This window comes from Corella eumyota, chromosome 1 (assembly GCF_963082875.1).
Source record: "Corella eumyota chromosome 1, kaCorEumy4.1, whole genome shotgun sequence".
Classification (NCBI taxonomy): Eukaryota; Metazoa; Chordata; class Ascidiacea; order Phlebobranchia; family Corellidae; genus Corella; species Corella eumyota.
In genome coordinates this window covers 17,821,780-17,837,848 of record NC_137490.1, presented here as the reverse complement: position 1 = coordinate 17,837,848, position 16,069 = coordinate 17,821,780, and the positions used below count along the sequence as shown (strand labels likewise).

General features: G+C 31.6%; 2 protein-coding genes across 5 annotated transcripts; one reads left to right on the top strand and one right to left on the bottom strand.

The window, feature by feature from the left end:
• Positions 1-242: 242 nt before the first annotated feature.
• Positions 243-5,590, top strand: LOC145757905 (HEAT repeat-containing protein 4-like). Its single transcript, XM_082572475.1, has 16 exons — positions 243-1,151; positions 1,260-1,461; positions 1,637-1,780; positions 1,908-2,072; positions 2,156-2,350; positions 2,432-2,572; positions 2,632-2,832; positions 2,957-3,108; positions 3,294-3,449; positions 3,566-3,744; positions 3,868-4,007; positions 4,096-4,285; positions 4,410-4,572; positions 4,636-4,747; positions 4,835-4,918; positions 5,034-5,590. The coding sequence occupies exons 1-16, from the start codon at positions 375-377 to the stop codon at positions 5,132-5,134; spliced, it is 3,102 nt and encodes a 1,033-aa protein (XP_082428601.1). The 5' UTR covers positions 243-374; the 3' UTR covers positions 5,135-5,590.
• Positions 5,591-6,247: 657 nt separating this feature from the next.
• LOC145763918 (hexokinase-2-like) lies at positions 6,248-12,743 on the bottom strand. 4 transcript variants are annotated; one of them, XM_082575473.1, is made up of 12 exons: positions 12,580-12,743; positions 12,291-12,453; positions 12,058-12,218; positions 11,868-11,987; positions 11,686-11,781; positions 11,368-11,467; positions 10,377-10,560; positions 10,134-10,289; positions 9,734-9,775; positions 8,788-8,927; positions 6,997-7,238; positions 6,248-6,897 (listed from the first exon to the last, which is right to left on the bottom strand). In XM_082575473.1, exons 1-12 carry the CDS (start codon positions 12,643-12,645, stop codon positions 6,889-6,891), a joined length of 1,479 nt encoding a protein of 492 aa, XP_082431599.1. In that variant the 5' UTR covers positions 12,646-12,743; the 3' UTR covers positions 6,248-6,888. The 4 variants fall into 4 exon arrangements, with proteins under 4 accessions (XP_082431599.1, XP_082431600.1, XP_082431601.1 ...); XM_082575474.1 differs by lacking the exon at positions 11,368-11,467 and adding an exon at positions 10,863-10,962; XM_082575475.1 differs by lacking the exon at positions 9,734-9,775.
• Between the last annotated feature and the right edge of the window lie 3,326 nt (positions 12,744-16,069).

Genomic DNA, 16,069 nt, shown 5'->3' with positions numbered 1-16,069 from the left:
TTGTATGTTATTAATATTCCTTAATGTTTTAATTAATTAATATACAGTGTAATGGTATTTTATACCTCACGCTTCAAATTTAAAAAAGTAAATATAAAGAAACGTAAAAGATGATGCAACAGTGACATCTAGGGGATGTTGCTATAGGTTTTAATCCAAGCTATTTAATTTTTAAGTTTTGGTATAGCCTGAAGTTTTTTTCAACAAAAATTACATTTTTGTGAGTTTTTTAGAACAAAAAATTAATAACCTTTATCAAATTAAACAATAGATACAATTATTTCTTTGTTTTGTTGAAAAGCAAAGATAAATGTATGGTTTAAAGTTTAATTTGCAAATTTCACAATATTTTTGTTGCAAACTGACAGAATATCATGGATCGAAAAGTCTTTGAAGCCCCTATATTTTTTCCAAGTGCTTCTCGAGTAAAGTTGCCCTTTGTTGGAGACGATACTCGTTTGGTTAAAGCCAAAAGACCCAACATAAGTCCACCAATCAATCCATTGCAAAAACATCAAGATACGATTGGGAGTAATGTCATTAAAGATGTAAGCAAAAATCTGGAGTTTAGCACTGATGTTGTAAGAAAACGATGTGCACATCTTTTGCCGTTTAACAGCATGGATGTGCTAAAAATTTATGACCCAACAGAAGTTGTTACTCCTAACACTTCTCCGAAACCAAACAGTTCCTTAGGGGGAAGATTTGATTCAAGAGGTTATATTCGCAAAGTCCCGGGCCACCTTAAACAAATAAAATTGCCTAATGCATCAGCCATGAAGAAACAAAAGAGAACGGCCACAGAGAGATGTGGGGATCATTATTATAAGGAAGACAAACAGACTGTACAAGATAACCAAAAGACTAAAATAAAAAGCGTGTTTTTAACTGAACAACCTATCTCCCCTCGTGCTTTAAACAAACCTTCTATGATGCCTAAATATGCAATGTCATCTCCTCAGACACAGGGACAGGAAAAGAAAAAGGTTGGCCATTGGGATGAACATGTTCTTAATAAATTAAGCAAAGACACAGCTCGCTGGATTGTTTTTGATAATTTGGATTCTGGAATGCAAAAAGAAAGACTTGATCGGTTGGTTCGAAATAAATTTGGAGAAAAAATTAGTAACACTCATTTAGTCCGAGAAGGGGTAATAGTTTTTTTTTTTTTTTATATTAATAACATATTGAAAAGTAAACTAATCTTTTGTGATAAGATTGTTAATTTATTTTAACATTTTAATGTCTAAATTATTAAGGAAGATGAAAGTGACTTTGATGTAATGGAAAAGAAAGCTAGAGAGCAAAAAATAAAATTGCGTGAGGAAAATAAAATAAAAGTAAAAGAACAACGATTAAAGAAAATTCAAACTGATTCTGTCCTTCAGCAAACAGTTGCTGAATATTATAAACTGCCGAGATTTCTTAAGCAAGAAAGAAGCAAAGTTGTTTCAGTTACTGGTGAATAAAACATCTGATTAAAAATAAAATCCAAATAAAAATTAATAAAAACATCAACTACCATTACATCGATACATTTTTTGATTAGCTTTTGATCTCAACTTGACCTGATTCTTCTTCAAGTAAATAAATTCTATTTAATTTTAAATAATTAACAAATTGTCCTTTCATAAAGATGATGTAAACCAAACTGTTCAGAACCTACAAGTAAAGCACATGGAACCCCCTCCACCTCCTAAAATGAAGGATTTCCTGAATCCTGCTGCTGGAAACTTTATTAAATCAACTGACAATGCTTTTGAACAACAACTTTATACAAGTATTTCTTCAATAAGCTACTAAGAAAATATTTTAATAGGATCTTAGTAACAAGGCTCTTTTTCTTTTTATTTTTAAACAGTCATCCCAAATAATTGTAGAATAACTTTACTTTGATGTTTTTTTAGATCAAGCTAAACCAGTGTTTCAATTTGATGGAGACAAAAGTCGGATTATTATGAACGACCTCTCAGAATATCAAAGCGACATCCAAACTATTTATCCACCTGCCTGCCAGAAATGGTCTGGTGTGAAAAGTTCTAAAAAGAAAACTAAAACTAATGCCACTCCAGGTAACTTTAGTTCTGAAGCGGTATTGAGTAAAAACAGTAAAAATGAAGTAACATAATTCTAAATAAATTTAATTTTTTTTTAGGTAAAATCACAGTTGGATTTCAGAGATGGAAAGGTCTTCCAAAACCTGCTGATTTTGCCTCCGAACTTGGTTTAAATCCACCAAGAAACGAAGTTGTTATATTTGAAGATTTCCATATTTCTAAAAGTGCAACTATGCTTGACAATGCTCCCATGATCCATATAATTGAAGAGTGGAGATCAAAATGGACCCTAGGTAGCCCCATCATCTGGATTTGTTAACTTAAAAACTACAATAAATATTTAATATGTTTTAATTTTGTTCTCTTATTATAAGCTGGTAGATGGCAGGAAGTTACATTAGCTGACATCATGATAGATTTGGATAACATCCATGATCACATGAGGCTTGGCGCTGTGGCTGCTTGTGCAATGGCTGCTCTTCATAAACTACCAGTAGCTGATATTACATTACTTGGTAGGTAAAAATATAACACCTGATATTTAATTTTCTACAATAAAATTATGCCTTTATAGCTGTCCTACCAACAATTGATGCCACAGCTATATCCAAGAGTTCTGAGCAGGGACATTTACCAGAAGTTCTAGTTAAGAAAGTTTGGGAGAAAATTAAGGATAAAAATAAAAGAGTTAGGCTAGCAGCAGCGATGTGCCTTTATACTTTATCTGAATGCAATGAGGATGTGGTAGAAATATTGGAATACAATTTGCACAATGGTAAGCTAATGAAAAAGGGAAAAAATGTTATGTAAAACCTGAGCAATAAATCCTAACGATTATCACTATAGCGTTGTAACCAAAACATAGTTACATGATTTCGTCTAATCGAATATTTTTGTAGGTGTTCCCACAGATCGCATGGCTTGCGCACAATGTCTTGCTCTAAATGGGAATACTGACGCAAAAGTGATTCACTTGATCATTAAAATGCTCTTGGAAACTGACCAACAAGATCAAGCGTCTGCGCTTTTGGTTCACATTAGTCAAAACACTGTAAGTTGTATTTATACTAAAGCTAAACGTTGTAATTTACGAAGCGTTTATGGAATTATTTGGTAGGCTATACAAAAAAGGAAACTTAATTTAAACTGTAACGTAAAGATGGCAAATTATTATATAATTTGTTAATGATCTACGCTAAAGTGAATTATTTTTATTATTTATGTTCTATGTTACAGAGATTAGTTCACTCACTTTTAGCTGAACAGTTGAACAGTAGTAATTGGAAGGATAAGGTGATGGCTTGTAATGTTTTATCATTATTATCCGGCAATATTAACCGAGATCTTGTTCACAAATTATCGAACCTAATGTGGGATGATTGGAGTTCAGAGGTAGGCATATCTAAAAAAAATAATGAAGTTTTAATAGTCTGTTCTAATACATTTTGTGGTTAGATAAAAAAAAACTTTGATTAGCAATGGTACAGTTTCAATTTATTTTAATCAAGGTTCGCAAAGCTGCTTCGTGTGCTTTAGGACGAACTGGACATGGGCGAGATGTCCATTTTGACTTACGTGACAAACTTGAGCATGGCAACGAAAGGGTGCGCACTGACGCACTGCGCAAGATTGGTCACCTAGGCATCATGACCGCTACTTTACTGTCCGAGTTCATGAAGTGTTTTAGGTATAACATCAATAATTTGCTTTGAAAATATCCTACAACGACAGTGCTTAACGTATTTTATTAAATGTTTGTAGTATGATTATAAGATATTTCAAATTTGGTAATTTTAAACTTTTGTCTTAGTGCTGAATATGTTTCAATAAGACTAGAGAGTTGCAAAACTGCGATGAAACTGAAAATAAGAGACGAACGAGTTGTCACACAACTAGTTAGGCTAATGCAATACGATCCAGCCTGGAAAATCAAGGCCTTTGCCATCAAGGGTAATATCATGTTAAATTTAAAGGCTATAGCATGAAAAGCCGTATGTTATATACTATATTAATTATAGTTATTCAAAATATGTTTTAGCAATCGGTGAAATAGGCGAGGTCACGCCTAAAATAGAAACTGCTTTAATGTGGGCTTTAAGATTTGAAGACGAGCCGGGTGTAAGAATGGAGGCTTGCGTGGCCATCAGGAAGTTGAATGTTAAGAACGATGACGTCATAATGATATTGCAGGATAGGGTGTTGGTCGAACCAGTTAACATCGTAAAAGAGTAAGTAAAAAAGTGTGTTTATGTTAATAGATATTGCAACCTATAACTTACCTTATAAGTATATAAGCCTATATATTAATTAGGTTTAAATTTCTTCACTTTTAAAAAAAATTGTATTTTTCAGGGAGGTAAAGGCAACGTTGGATACGTTTGGGTTAAGCGGACCTGAGGACAACATGGAAATGGTTCGACAAATTAAAACTGAAGTGAAAAGGTTGTGTAAGAAGAGTGTGGTGGCCGCCAAAATTATCATGTTTGAAAAAGAATTGGACAAATTTGAACGAAAGGTATAAAAATATATAAACATGAAAACCATTTTACTACTTTAAGCGCTTTTTCTTTTTTTATAGGCTCAGTATATTGGAAACATATTAGATGACATGACGTCTAGTGGCGAGTTCTGTAGTGATGACGTAGACGAACCCGAAATCGAGCGAGCTCTGCGTCATAATAGCAGTCCAGGTAGGCATTGTTTTATCCTCCAAGTATCTTTTTTGTACAAAACGACTAAAACAAATTGTTATAATAAAATCGAATTTTTTGTCAAAGATGCAAAGGCAAGAGCTTCGTTGTCACGAACACCAAGCATTATGCTAACTCCTTCACAGACTGATAGACCCAAAACCGCGGCCGGTAGGTGAAATAAAAACTCCAACAATGTTATATTATGTTACTAATGCACTTTTGTAAGATCTAAGTTGCAAAAATCTCGTAATTCGGTTTTAAAGTACAAAACTTTATTTTACAGAAACGCCTATTCGATCAGAAGTGATTTTTGAAAGTGTTGATCTAGCTCCCTCTAGCGACAAAATTATACAGATTGTTCCCCCCGTTAGTGGTCCTTTGTGATCAAAATAATTGCTCTAAATTTCACTATGATTTTTAAATGAGTTTTTTAAATAAACGAATTAAATTTTAGTATTTTTCACGTTATTTATTACATGAGATCGTTGTTTATTTTTATTATTTGTTATTTATATGTTACTTTTTTATTTTTTTGTAAGCGATTCGCAAAAAATATGTTTGTGGGAAAAATAGATTCGTGTTAAATCATGCGTTTTTTACTTAGTAATTTATATTTTTGGAAATCAAGTTACAAAAGATTTTGTTCTTTTTTAAAGTCTTTGGTTCCGCTTGAACAGAAGTTGAACCCATTATAAAATTTTTACGATTCGCAGAAATGGAAATTTTTATGAACTATTTTGCTATTTTTGGGGTCACTGTATTTAAATGCTTGGGTCCAAAACACCCCATTTATTAGGATTTGCATTCTATTTTGCGTTTCGACTTTGTACCTAAAATAAATGTACGAAAATAAATTGCAGTTCTCTTAACGTAACAGGTTAAACTTTAGACTGTAAAATATAAAGATAAATTTAACTATCATGCTAGGTTCAAAAATAGTTCAAAAGTATTGTTATATTATCTTCTTCTGTTTAGAAGAGAATTGAATCTATTAATACTTTAAAATAATGACAGTAGCCCTTTGTTATAGATACTCTTTGTGTGAATAACTTTGTACACACTCAAATAGTATTCAAATAGTAAACATTGGCTATATATTGTAGGCGGGTCTGGCTAGGTATTACGCCCTATTACATAAGACATTGTTATATAAACGAAACTTAACACCGTATACTATATACCATCGCGTTGATATTGTTCCATATATATATATATATATATACACGTGATAAAAATATACCCCACATTGTAAGAATTACAGATATTACAATGGAATTACTTCGATGGCGATATAAAGGCGTAAAGTGGGCTTGTTTAATTTGTGTTATAACACATACCATAGTTGCAACATACCACTACGGCAGAGACTTATTAAAAAAATGAATATAACTTCCCCTAATTTACTGTTAGGTTAAAAAAATAACATATACGGTTAAAAAATATATATTTTATAGAAAAATAATGACTGACTACTATAATTTCCTGTTAATAGCCCAACGTTCGGAAACATTATCTATAACATAAACAAGACTATACATAGTTGTAATTCTAACTCATTTTCTAATACTCAGTTATTTCTCTTATGTAACGACACTGTTTTTAGGTGAGTACCATTATATTGCCATATACAATATACATATAAGAGTACAAAAAAGACAAGCAAAAAAGATAGTAAAAACGGTTAAGCGCGTTACGATTAATTTCATATTCTTCCTTAGATAGTTGTACTTCAATGCATATACAACGAATAAACCGTACGCTTCCAAAAATGTACAACGAATCAGAAAAAGCACAAATTTCATAAAAAGTTTTGTACAAACATACAATATTGAAATGAAGTTTTTTAATTATTTTAAAAGTACAATCCCTCACCAACTTTTTAACGCGGCGCTGAATTAATAAATAATGAGAGATGGAGGTAAAAGCGTTGACGAGCTACAGTTTCTACGCATGTACGTGCGAATCCAAAGTGCAGAAGGTGGAAAATTTTTTAGAAATCGTCCGTCAACAGGGTTAAACATTTAACAGATAATATTAATAATAATATTTCATTGAACAACATGACAGCAGCAGTGTTTGCGTATGACAATTGATGACGTCACATCGTTGTCCATATGACGTCATCAAGCGGGACGAGACTAACATTTCTGTGAAAAAACAAAAATTTGTTAAAAACATGAAACTGAAAAAAAAATTAAATTAAATTTTTTTTTTTTAATTACCAAAAAACAATAAAATAAACGTACTTGTCCATTAAGTCTGTGTGCCACGGCTGTTATAAGCGCGGCTCCTTTGCCGCTGCCGTCATACGATAAAGCAAATTTAACAGTAACCCCAGCTCCCTCGCACAACTTGTCAACTTTCTCGGCCATCAATTTGCTGAAAGTGGGGTGTTTCTTGTATACAGTGCCATCTACACCCACGGTAAGGACAAGGTTATTATTTTCTGGGTGGTTGGCCTTGATTTTTAAGGCCACTGCAGCAATACCTGAAAAATGAAAAAGGTTTCTTGTTAATTTTAAAATTGCAATTTTTTTTCTCGTTTGAGTTTTTAATAAATTACACCATCGTATTTACCTTGTAACATATTAAACAATTATGTACTTTATATACATTAAATCATACAGAAAACTTTTAATTTTATTGTGTGTGTAGTCATATTAACAATAAACACTTCAAACGATTTGAAGTAGGGGATTAAAAGAACTTTCTAGTAAATAACATCGTACGATTGAAATTACTATAAGAGCAAGGTCTGAGTTTACGAAGGTTGCTATTCAAATAAAGTTTTGTTTGACAATAGGGCAGTAGGGGTAGCAATTCTCCCCACTTGAAACGTGAGCGAAAATTTTCCATTCTATCGAAAAAAAACAAATCGTCGCCGTGATTGTGACGTCACAGACCAAAGTAGAGTTTAGAAGTCCTGTTATTGTGGAGCTAATAATAAAACGTCACGAGACATAACAAAATAGGGACTATACATAGGCCTTTGAAATTGACGTCATAATCCGATCAATTTTCTCTGCGTGTCGTAATTGTTTATTAGGCGAAGGTGAACTCGCGCACGTAGTATTTGCCCTTGAATGTTTACTATTTCAAAACAAGTCTATCACCACTTAATACAAATCCCCTTCGTTATTTATAATCCCAATATCGTTTTTCACACTTTCATAATACGTAATGTTGTTAGTGTATTGTTAATGGATTAAAGTCTATGGAAAATAATAAGCAAAGATTGATCACAACTATATAAATTACTATGTTAATATACAGACAAAAGAAAACCCATTTAAAAAACTATTTAAATGTATTAAAGGATTAAACACATCCACAGCTACGTGTCTAATACGTTTATAACAAGAACATGCTAGAACTAATCCCACATAAATAAGAAAATGCGAGAACGTTTAGTCCCAAACCGCGCATTTTAAAATACTTTTTTAAATTTTCACACCACATTTTTACCTTAAAAGTCAGGTTTTTTAGTACGTGTTTTAACCTCGGGCCAACGTACAGAAAATTGCCCACGTGGAAAATTCTAATATGAACAACGTAAATAAATTTCGAGTTGTAATCCGGTCTAAAAGTACAGCACGAGGCGTGTTTTAACCAACCAATCAGAGGCCGCCGTTGGCTGGGCGTGGAAATGTTTAAATCGATCAAAGCGAAACAAGTTTAGATAGAGTTCTCAGTAAACTTTAATTCAAGTTATTCAAGTTCACAACCCACTTTACGGCAATTTAACTTAAAAAAAAACATACTTGTGAATAACATAGAATTGTTTTCTTAATTGTTTTTCTTGTGAAAACACGTAATACCAACGCAGAGACAAAGAGTTAAACAATAGGCTGATGACTAACAAGACAAGTACGTAGAAAATGAGGTAAGTATTGTTTGAAATTTCGCTGGAAACTCAGAAACCGGTTCTACAAGACAAATGTGGGACGCACTGCCAGTCACACGACGTTAGACACGTCAGTAAACTTTGCCAAAACCAGAATCAAGTCATTTTAAAGGGGGGAATATTGTTTAAATACCTGCTGCACAAAGGTGGGCTGCGCGTCGTGAAACAACCTGACAAACTTGGGTTACAATTTCACAATCTGCCCTCATGGCTCCAATGTCCAAAGTTGCTAGAATGTTCTGGACTGCGGTCATGCCGTTAGGTCCTCCGTCACTGTAAAAACAAAAACATTAATAAATATTTAATTTTTAAATTCCTAATAAAATTATTAATAGATTTTAAAATAACAGGCTTTTGAATTGTGTGCACCAAACATACTACTAATATATGTGATTTTTACATGCATAGAAGCAGTAATAGCAGGCCAAAAGTCTAACCTAATAACCCTTTTTTTCGGATTACGTCACCAAAAAATGTTAATTAAGAAACAACCCTGCAATTCCGCCCAAATACACGTTTACATTCATGTTTTTTAGTGTAAAAAATCAAATACACATAAAAGTGTAGTGTGGGTAAACTAAAACATGCAAGTGGTTAAAACAACTTTTCAAAATTCACACGAAATTTTATGTTACCACGTTAACGGCATGCGATTATTATTAAGCGATATCCGGTGACACCGTTATGTTATTTGATATATATTGCACACGTAATTCTATTGTAATATGGCTATGATTTATATTTAAGTCTCAGTCTAACTGCTCGCCTGGATATATTAAACACCGCCAATTAAAATATAAAAAATAATCATTAAATCATCTAGACGTTTTTTACATGTGCCATTTAAATGTCAAAGAAATTTTTTTAAGCTTATAATTATTGGTCAAGCTGGCAATTATCTGTAAAAATGTATTTAAAAAATATAGGTGGTCCTAATTTTAAAGGCGTGCTCTTATGTAAGATTGACATATCGAAAATTATAAACTATTTTGTCATGCTATGGTAAAAATAAGTGAATGTCGCACCAAGAAATGATGGTAGCTAAGAGAAAAAAATTGACAAGCCAAGCACTAACTTACTCTTTAGTGCTGTTCTTTTTAGATGAGGTCTTTAGGGCAGCACTTAATAAACAAACAACAAATGCAAAACGTTAATCCATCATAATGCATAATGTTGACAAGACAACATATTTTGCTACATTCATGTGTTATGTTACGACTTTGAACAGTAAAAAAAATTCACAAAAAATTACAGAAAATGTTTGAAGATTTAGATCTTATGAGATGTCTACTACATGTGAGGTATTGCCATACATGCTTATGGCACATTGTAATACATGACCATTTAACATATAAGACAACAACTTTTAAAAACAAATCAATCACTACAAATAAGGAGTTAATATAAAAATAACTTTGTTGCACTAGAAAAACAAAGCACCCTATCTTATATACCTTTAATTTTAATATTTTATCTTACCTTTCAATCTGAGAAACATAATGAGATTCAAATTTTCCGGGTGTAAATAAAGCTTCTGATCCTTCACCCCCGAAAATGATGCAATCCTTGGTTAACTGTACGAGGACGAGGCGAACTAATTCTCCCATGTACATTCCACTTATCATTTTCTCATATCTAAAAAAGTAAAATCAATAATGAAAAAATAAAAAAAATTCCTGCATAAATTTAAATTAAAGAAAAATAAAATATTTAAAATCTTACATTTGTTTTCCTTTATTAATCGAGCACTCATCAATCTGTTTGTCGTAGCAGTTTCTGTAATCATCCAACGCACCGTCATCCCCAAAAGCCCCCCATTCCATATTAATACACATGTCCCCCACATTTTCCTCAATAAGCTCAATGTTAGACATTTTTTCCATGTAGCATGCATTAGAGCCAGTACCTAATAAAGTCACAAAATTCTAGGTAAGGTTTAATGCAATTTTAATAAATTTCATAAGTTTTTATACAAATTTTCAATTACCATGCATTCTACTATAAAACACTCCTAATTAGCATTGTTAGAACACCATAAAATGTTAACAAAAAGCAATAAAGAAAAAATGCAACATGCAATATATATCTTAAGATTATAAATTGTGGTTTTTAAATAAAAATATTTATTTATTATTAAAATAAAAAAGTGACATGTGGATAGTTTAAAAAGGCTTTAAAAAAAAACATTGACAAAAAGTGTATTTTTACCAACGATTAGTCCAATTTGACAAGATTTGTCTAAAAAGGAGCATGACATCATTGTCCCCACTGTGTCGTTTACAATGGCTATAATGTCCACGTCAATATCCTTTAATCATCAAAAAAATAACAAAATAAAACTACTAATTAATTATACATGCAAAGTTTTAAGAAATGTTGAAAAAGGCACCTTTATTAATATTAAAATAATGTTAACTTTTTGTAAGGGTTAATGCATTCCACCTAACTACTACTGAAGCCAATGCAACTTGATTTTATTATGAATAAACATAAAATATTTCATGCACTTAAATTTTGTTAATACCAAAAAGTATTTGATTAGTTCAAAATATAACATGTTTGAATTTGACAAGCCATAACTACAATTCAAAACTTAATCTGAATGCAAATGTTATTTTTCACCAAACAACACCCTAATTTTTTCTGTGAATAATCTAGCGCAAGTGCACAATTTATTATTTAAAACGATGATGTAATCCTATATTTAGCGTACCAACTATAAGTCCAATATTGCAGTCTGGCTGTGTAAGGGCACATGACATCAAAGTTCCAACCGTGTCATTAACAACAGCTATGATATTGCAATCAAAATCCTACAAATTTTAAACCTTGACAATGAATAACTTTACACAAGAAACTTGATGTTTTACTTATGGGATACAACAATCATGCTTATTTAAATAAATAGCACAATATTTTGTGTTGCTAGATAATGGCTAGGTGGAATACATTAACTAAATAAGGTGTGTATATAAAATAAAGGTAAGCAATTAAAATACTTTTATGAATTTAAACAATATTTTGGACATACCCCTCGTCTTTGAATGGCTTGTCTCAACATTTTAACAATATCTTCACCAACAACTCCCGCAGCATTAAAACCTTTGGTCCAGGTTATTAACTCAGCCTTAAATTAAAAAAAATAAATTATTTTTTGCATAAATAAAAATTTTTGAAATAAATTTTTGAAATCGAAATGTTAAAATAACTTACATGATCAAGTCCAGATTGTACACAAGGAAAGGAAAATGTAAAACCGACTGGAAGCTTTTGGTCCATGATTTCTAATCGGGATAAGAAATCAGCCATACAAAGAGCAATGTGATCGAACAGCTAAAAAATATTGAAAAAGTTTAATAATTTGAATATCAATATTGGGTAAAAAAATAATGACTATTCTTACTTTTTCTCCATTGCCAGTTATAACATGGGTGGGCATTTTGTAAATTTGGCTGTCAATGTCAATGCTGGGTTTGCCTTCATGTGATTTTTCATCCTTAATTGTAACCAACAAGACCCTGAAATTGGTGCCTCCAAGATCGAGAGCTAAGTAGGATCCTTTTTCTAAAGAAATCGCATGGTAAGTCATATACAAATCAAAAGGATTTTTTTAAATAAAAAGCATCAAGTATTTACCTGTCCCGTTTGGTAAATTCGTGACGTAAGACGGGATCATTTTAACAGTGGCATCAGCATTTGTATCTTTTCCCAAACCTCTGTCCATTTCTTTTATTAATTTGTGTACTATACATGTTAGCTGGTCATCAGATAGATTAATAGTGTATTTGAAATCCTTAATCTGTAAACATGTAAATTATAAATAAAAACTTTTTAACTAAGGCACTGCGTTCTTTTGTTGCCCATTGTCTATTATTTTGATATACAATTATATATTATTTTAAAATTTAGTGTATTGATATGTTACCTTAATGTCCATAACGTCTGTACTAGAATGTCTTCGCATTCTTGGGCCCTTTGCCATTGTTGTCATATTTTATTTAGGTAAGAGGAGTAAAAAAAAACTTAAAAAACGTTACACAATCTTAGATTGGTCTAAAACTTTATTTGTCTAAACAAACAAAAATATCCTCGTTAAAATTCAAATTTATACTCCGCCGTTGTAATACAAACATATAGTTATATATTAACCTTGAAAAAGCTGAAATATATTAGGTTATTTTCCAAATTCCCTGAACTTCCACTCAATATTAGCGAAACTAGCAAACATACCGAACTCGCAGACTGTAATCTACTATATATTTTCCTTGAAAAATACGTCACAGAGGGCGTGTCGTATTGGCCAATCAGAAATGACATAGTAGACATGCCTTCTCTCCTTTTTCTTACGTTTTACGTTCTCTCATATTAAGAATGTACCAGGAATTTTTTTTAAACTTAACTAAAAAATAATATTAAAATTTAAACTAAAACTGCTTTAGAATTAAAAACCTGGCTAGTATGTTTATTAAATAATAAAAAGTACGCTATATTTTAAGGCTACAGAAAGTTATAAAAGGTAGAAAACTGCCAATCACCATAAGAGCTTCCTGCTTCCTGGAATACGTAACTAACTACCTAAGAGTGAAATAACGATTTTTTAAACAATTGTCGCCACTCACTTTATATTCACTGCACGTAGCTTCTAGACTCATTCACAAAACAAAAAAACGTAAGTCACTTTGTCAATAGTAAATATTTACATAACTGGTCGTAAGCTTGAGTAAAAATAGTACTACGGAACAATAACACTTGATTACTTTGAAATATACAATATTTATTGAACAATATTTACCTATTCACGTACGTGTTACTAAGCTAAACTTAAACAAAGTCATTTGAGGGTGAAATAGAAGTTACTTTTACATAAAAACTATCACATACGGCTCAATAGATGCCCGCGCATTGCAAACTTAAAGTTTGTTAAATTTACTTAATAACTTTAACAAATAATTACTTATATTGTTTCAGAATAAGTTTAAGAAAAATAATATTATAAATAGTAAAAAAAAATACTTTAAACTAAAGTCTGTAACTCACATGAACAAGTTTATTTGAGACTAATAAATTTTGCTTTTTACTTTATCGCTAAAACACCTCGGCAGCGCCAACTACCGGCTTAAAAAAATTAATATAAATTAGTAAAATATTGCAAAATTGTTATTTAGTTCCACAAAAATTCACTTAACTTGTTTTATTAAAATTAAAAATTGATTAAAATATTAATATTTTTTAGTAAATTGTAATATTTGACCAAATTTGTTATTATATAAAAAACTTAGACTGGTTTCGTTACTTTTTATATTATGTGGTACAATATGCCTAAAGCCAAATTTAAATTTATAAGTTTATGACCATGTAAAAATTAATCGAAATTTTATTTCTTTAAAAATATCAGCACTTTTCTACCACAGTAAAACAAAACGCTACTTCCTGCTTAATGATGCGTGATGTATATGACTGGGTTGAGTGGCCAAACAAAACAACGAAATAATAGTAATGTACTATTTTGCCAGCGCTTACCAAAACTTAGTATCTTTAAAGGTTAATTTTTAGACTTAAACGAATTACTATTTCTTAGAAATAGACAATTACCGTTCTTACTATATGAGTTATTCAACTTTAAGATATCGCAAAATTTTCATGTAACCACCAAAGTCTTAGTTAGCTGTTTAGTATGTTGTTTGTATAACAGAATAATGACTTTACGCATAAAACATAGACTGTAAAAAGCTTTTATGGACAGAATAATGGATTTAAAATCGAGTATATAATATAATAATCGTGCTTTGTAAGTAAGCTGTGCGCAAACAGGAAATAACAACGCACTTCGTTTTACTGAATACAGTGCATGGAAATTATACAACGAGTTTAAATCATTGGCTTAACAACTTAACATCATGGAATAAAACAATAAAAAACCCATTAAAATTTGTCCTTATGTTATTTTTTCTGCTACTTAAATTTAAATTTTTTATATGTTTATACATTTTAAATATAATATTTTATCTTTTTGTAAAGCAGGGTGTAACGTATTTAACATTATGATGTCATAATAATAAATAGCTAAAATCTGGAATTTTAAAATTTGCAAAAAATAACGAGGTATGGGGGCTGGGGAAAGACGTGGAGGGAGGGGAAGACGAGCAGGGGGACGCAGGAGAGCAGGACATGCTCGTCCGAATCACCATAATAGAAGAAGAAGAAGGGTGAACCATATTCGGCACCATCATCATACCAGCGGTACCACGGGAACCACAGTAATTCGAACTGGACCAACAAATCAAAACGGAGCGACATGTTTCGGGGTAGTTGCGTTTTTTATTTTTGTAGCTGGAATCGCACTGATTGTGGTTAGTCAAGCTATATCCCAATTCACCATTTTATATCCAGGAATTGCTTTGACTGTTATGGGATTTATTCTTTTCTTTGCATCCATTAAAATCAGGAATAATCAACGAGCTTTAGCTACAAACACTCATCCGAATAATGTTACCGCTACAGTCGTCACGTCAGGTCCAACAACAAACGCCCAAGGGTATCCACTTGAAACAATAACAAGACAACAAGCCGACACTTCATCAGTTCCAACTTATAACTCAATGTTTGCAACCAATACTCCACAGACAGCAGTTTTCGTTAGTAACACTGGTACGATGCAGCCACCATATACAACTGTTTTTGTACCTCCAGCGGCACCCCAAACTGAACCCTCGGCGCCGATTGCTTCACAAGACGTAGCATTTACCAGCGTAAATATTGATACGGACCCTGCGAGTGGTCAAGAGCTCCCCCCTCCAACTTACCAAGAAGCAACTAATATAAAATAAATTTAGTTCAAGGTTGTTTCACATAAAACACAGTGACATCATTGTGCCCTTTATTTACTTGCAGTTTTGTGGTATTGAATTACAAATTTTATATTCCACATTTTCAACGCTTTGCAATTAAATAACACTTTTTATATATATATTTCCTTGTTTCATGTCTTATTTCGTTAATTATCTTTCTGTTTACCTCATGTGTTTAGTTTTTTATTTGAATAAAAAATACACTTAAATTTGGTAAAAACCTAAATGATCTTTCACCTAAATGATCTTTTTTTAAATTTAAATTCATTTAAACGACCATTTATAATTTATTTTTATTCTCGACGAAACATAATATTTTATTTTTTGTTTGCTTAAAATAATACGTTATAAAATTTTACAGTAGATGTAACAAAAACACAATTTTATAGGTTAAGGTTAGAATTATTTAGCAGGCCATTTAAAATTAAAAATATTTTTTTTGTTGCAAATCCGTTTTGTATTAGTAGGCCTGTTTATTATCAGGATTTAATAACGTTCTTATGTGTCAATCAAATAACCACATGTTTTACCGTATGCCCTGCTTGCTAATAGTATTCAAAAATTATA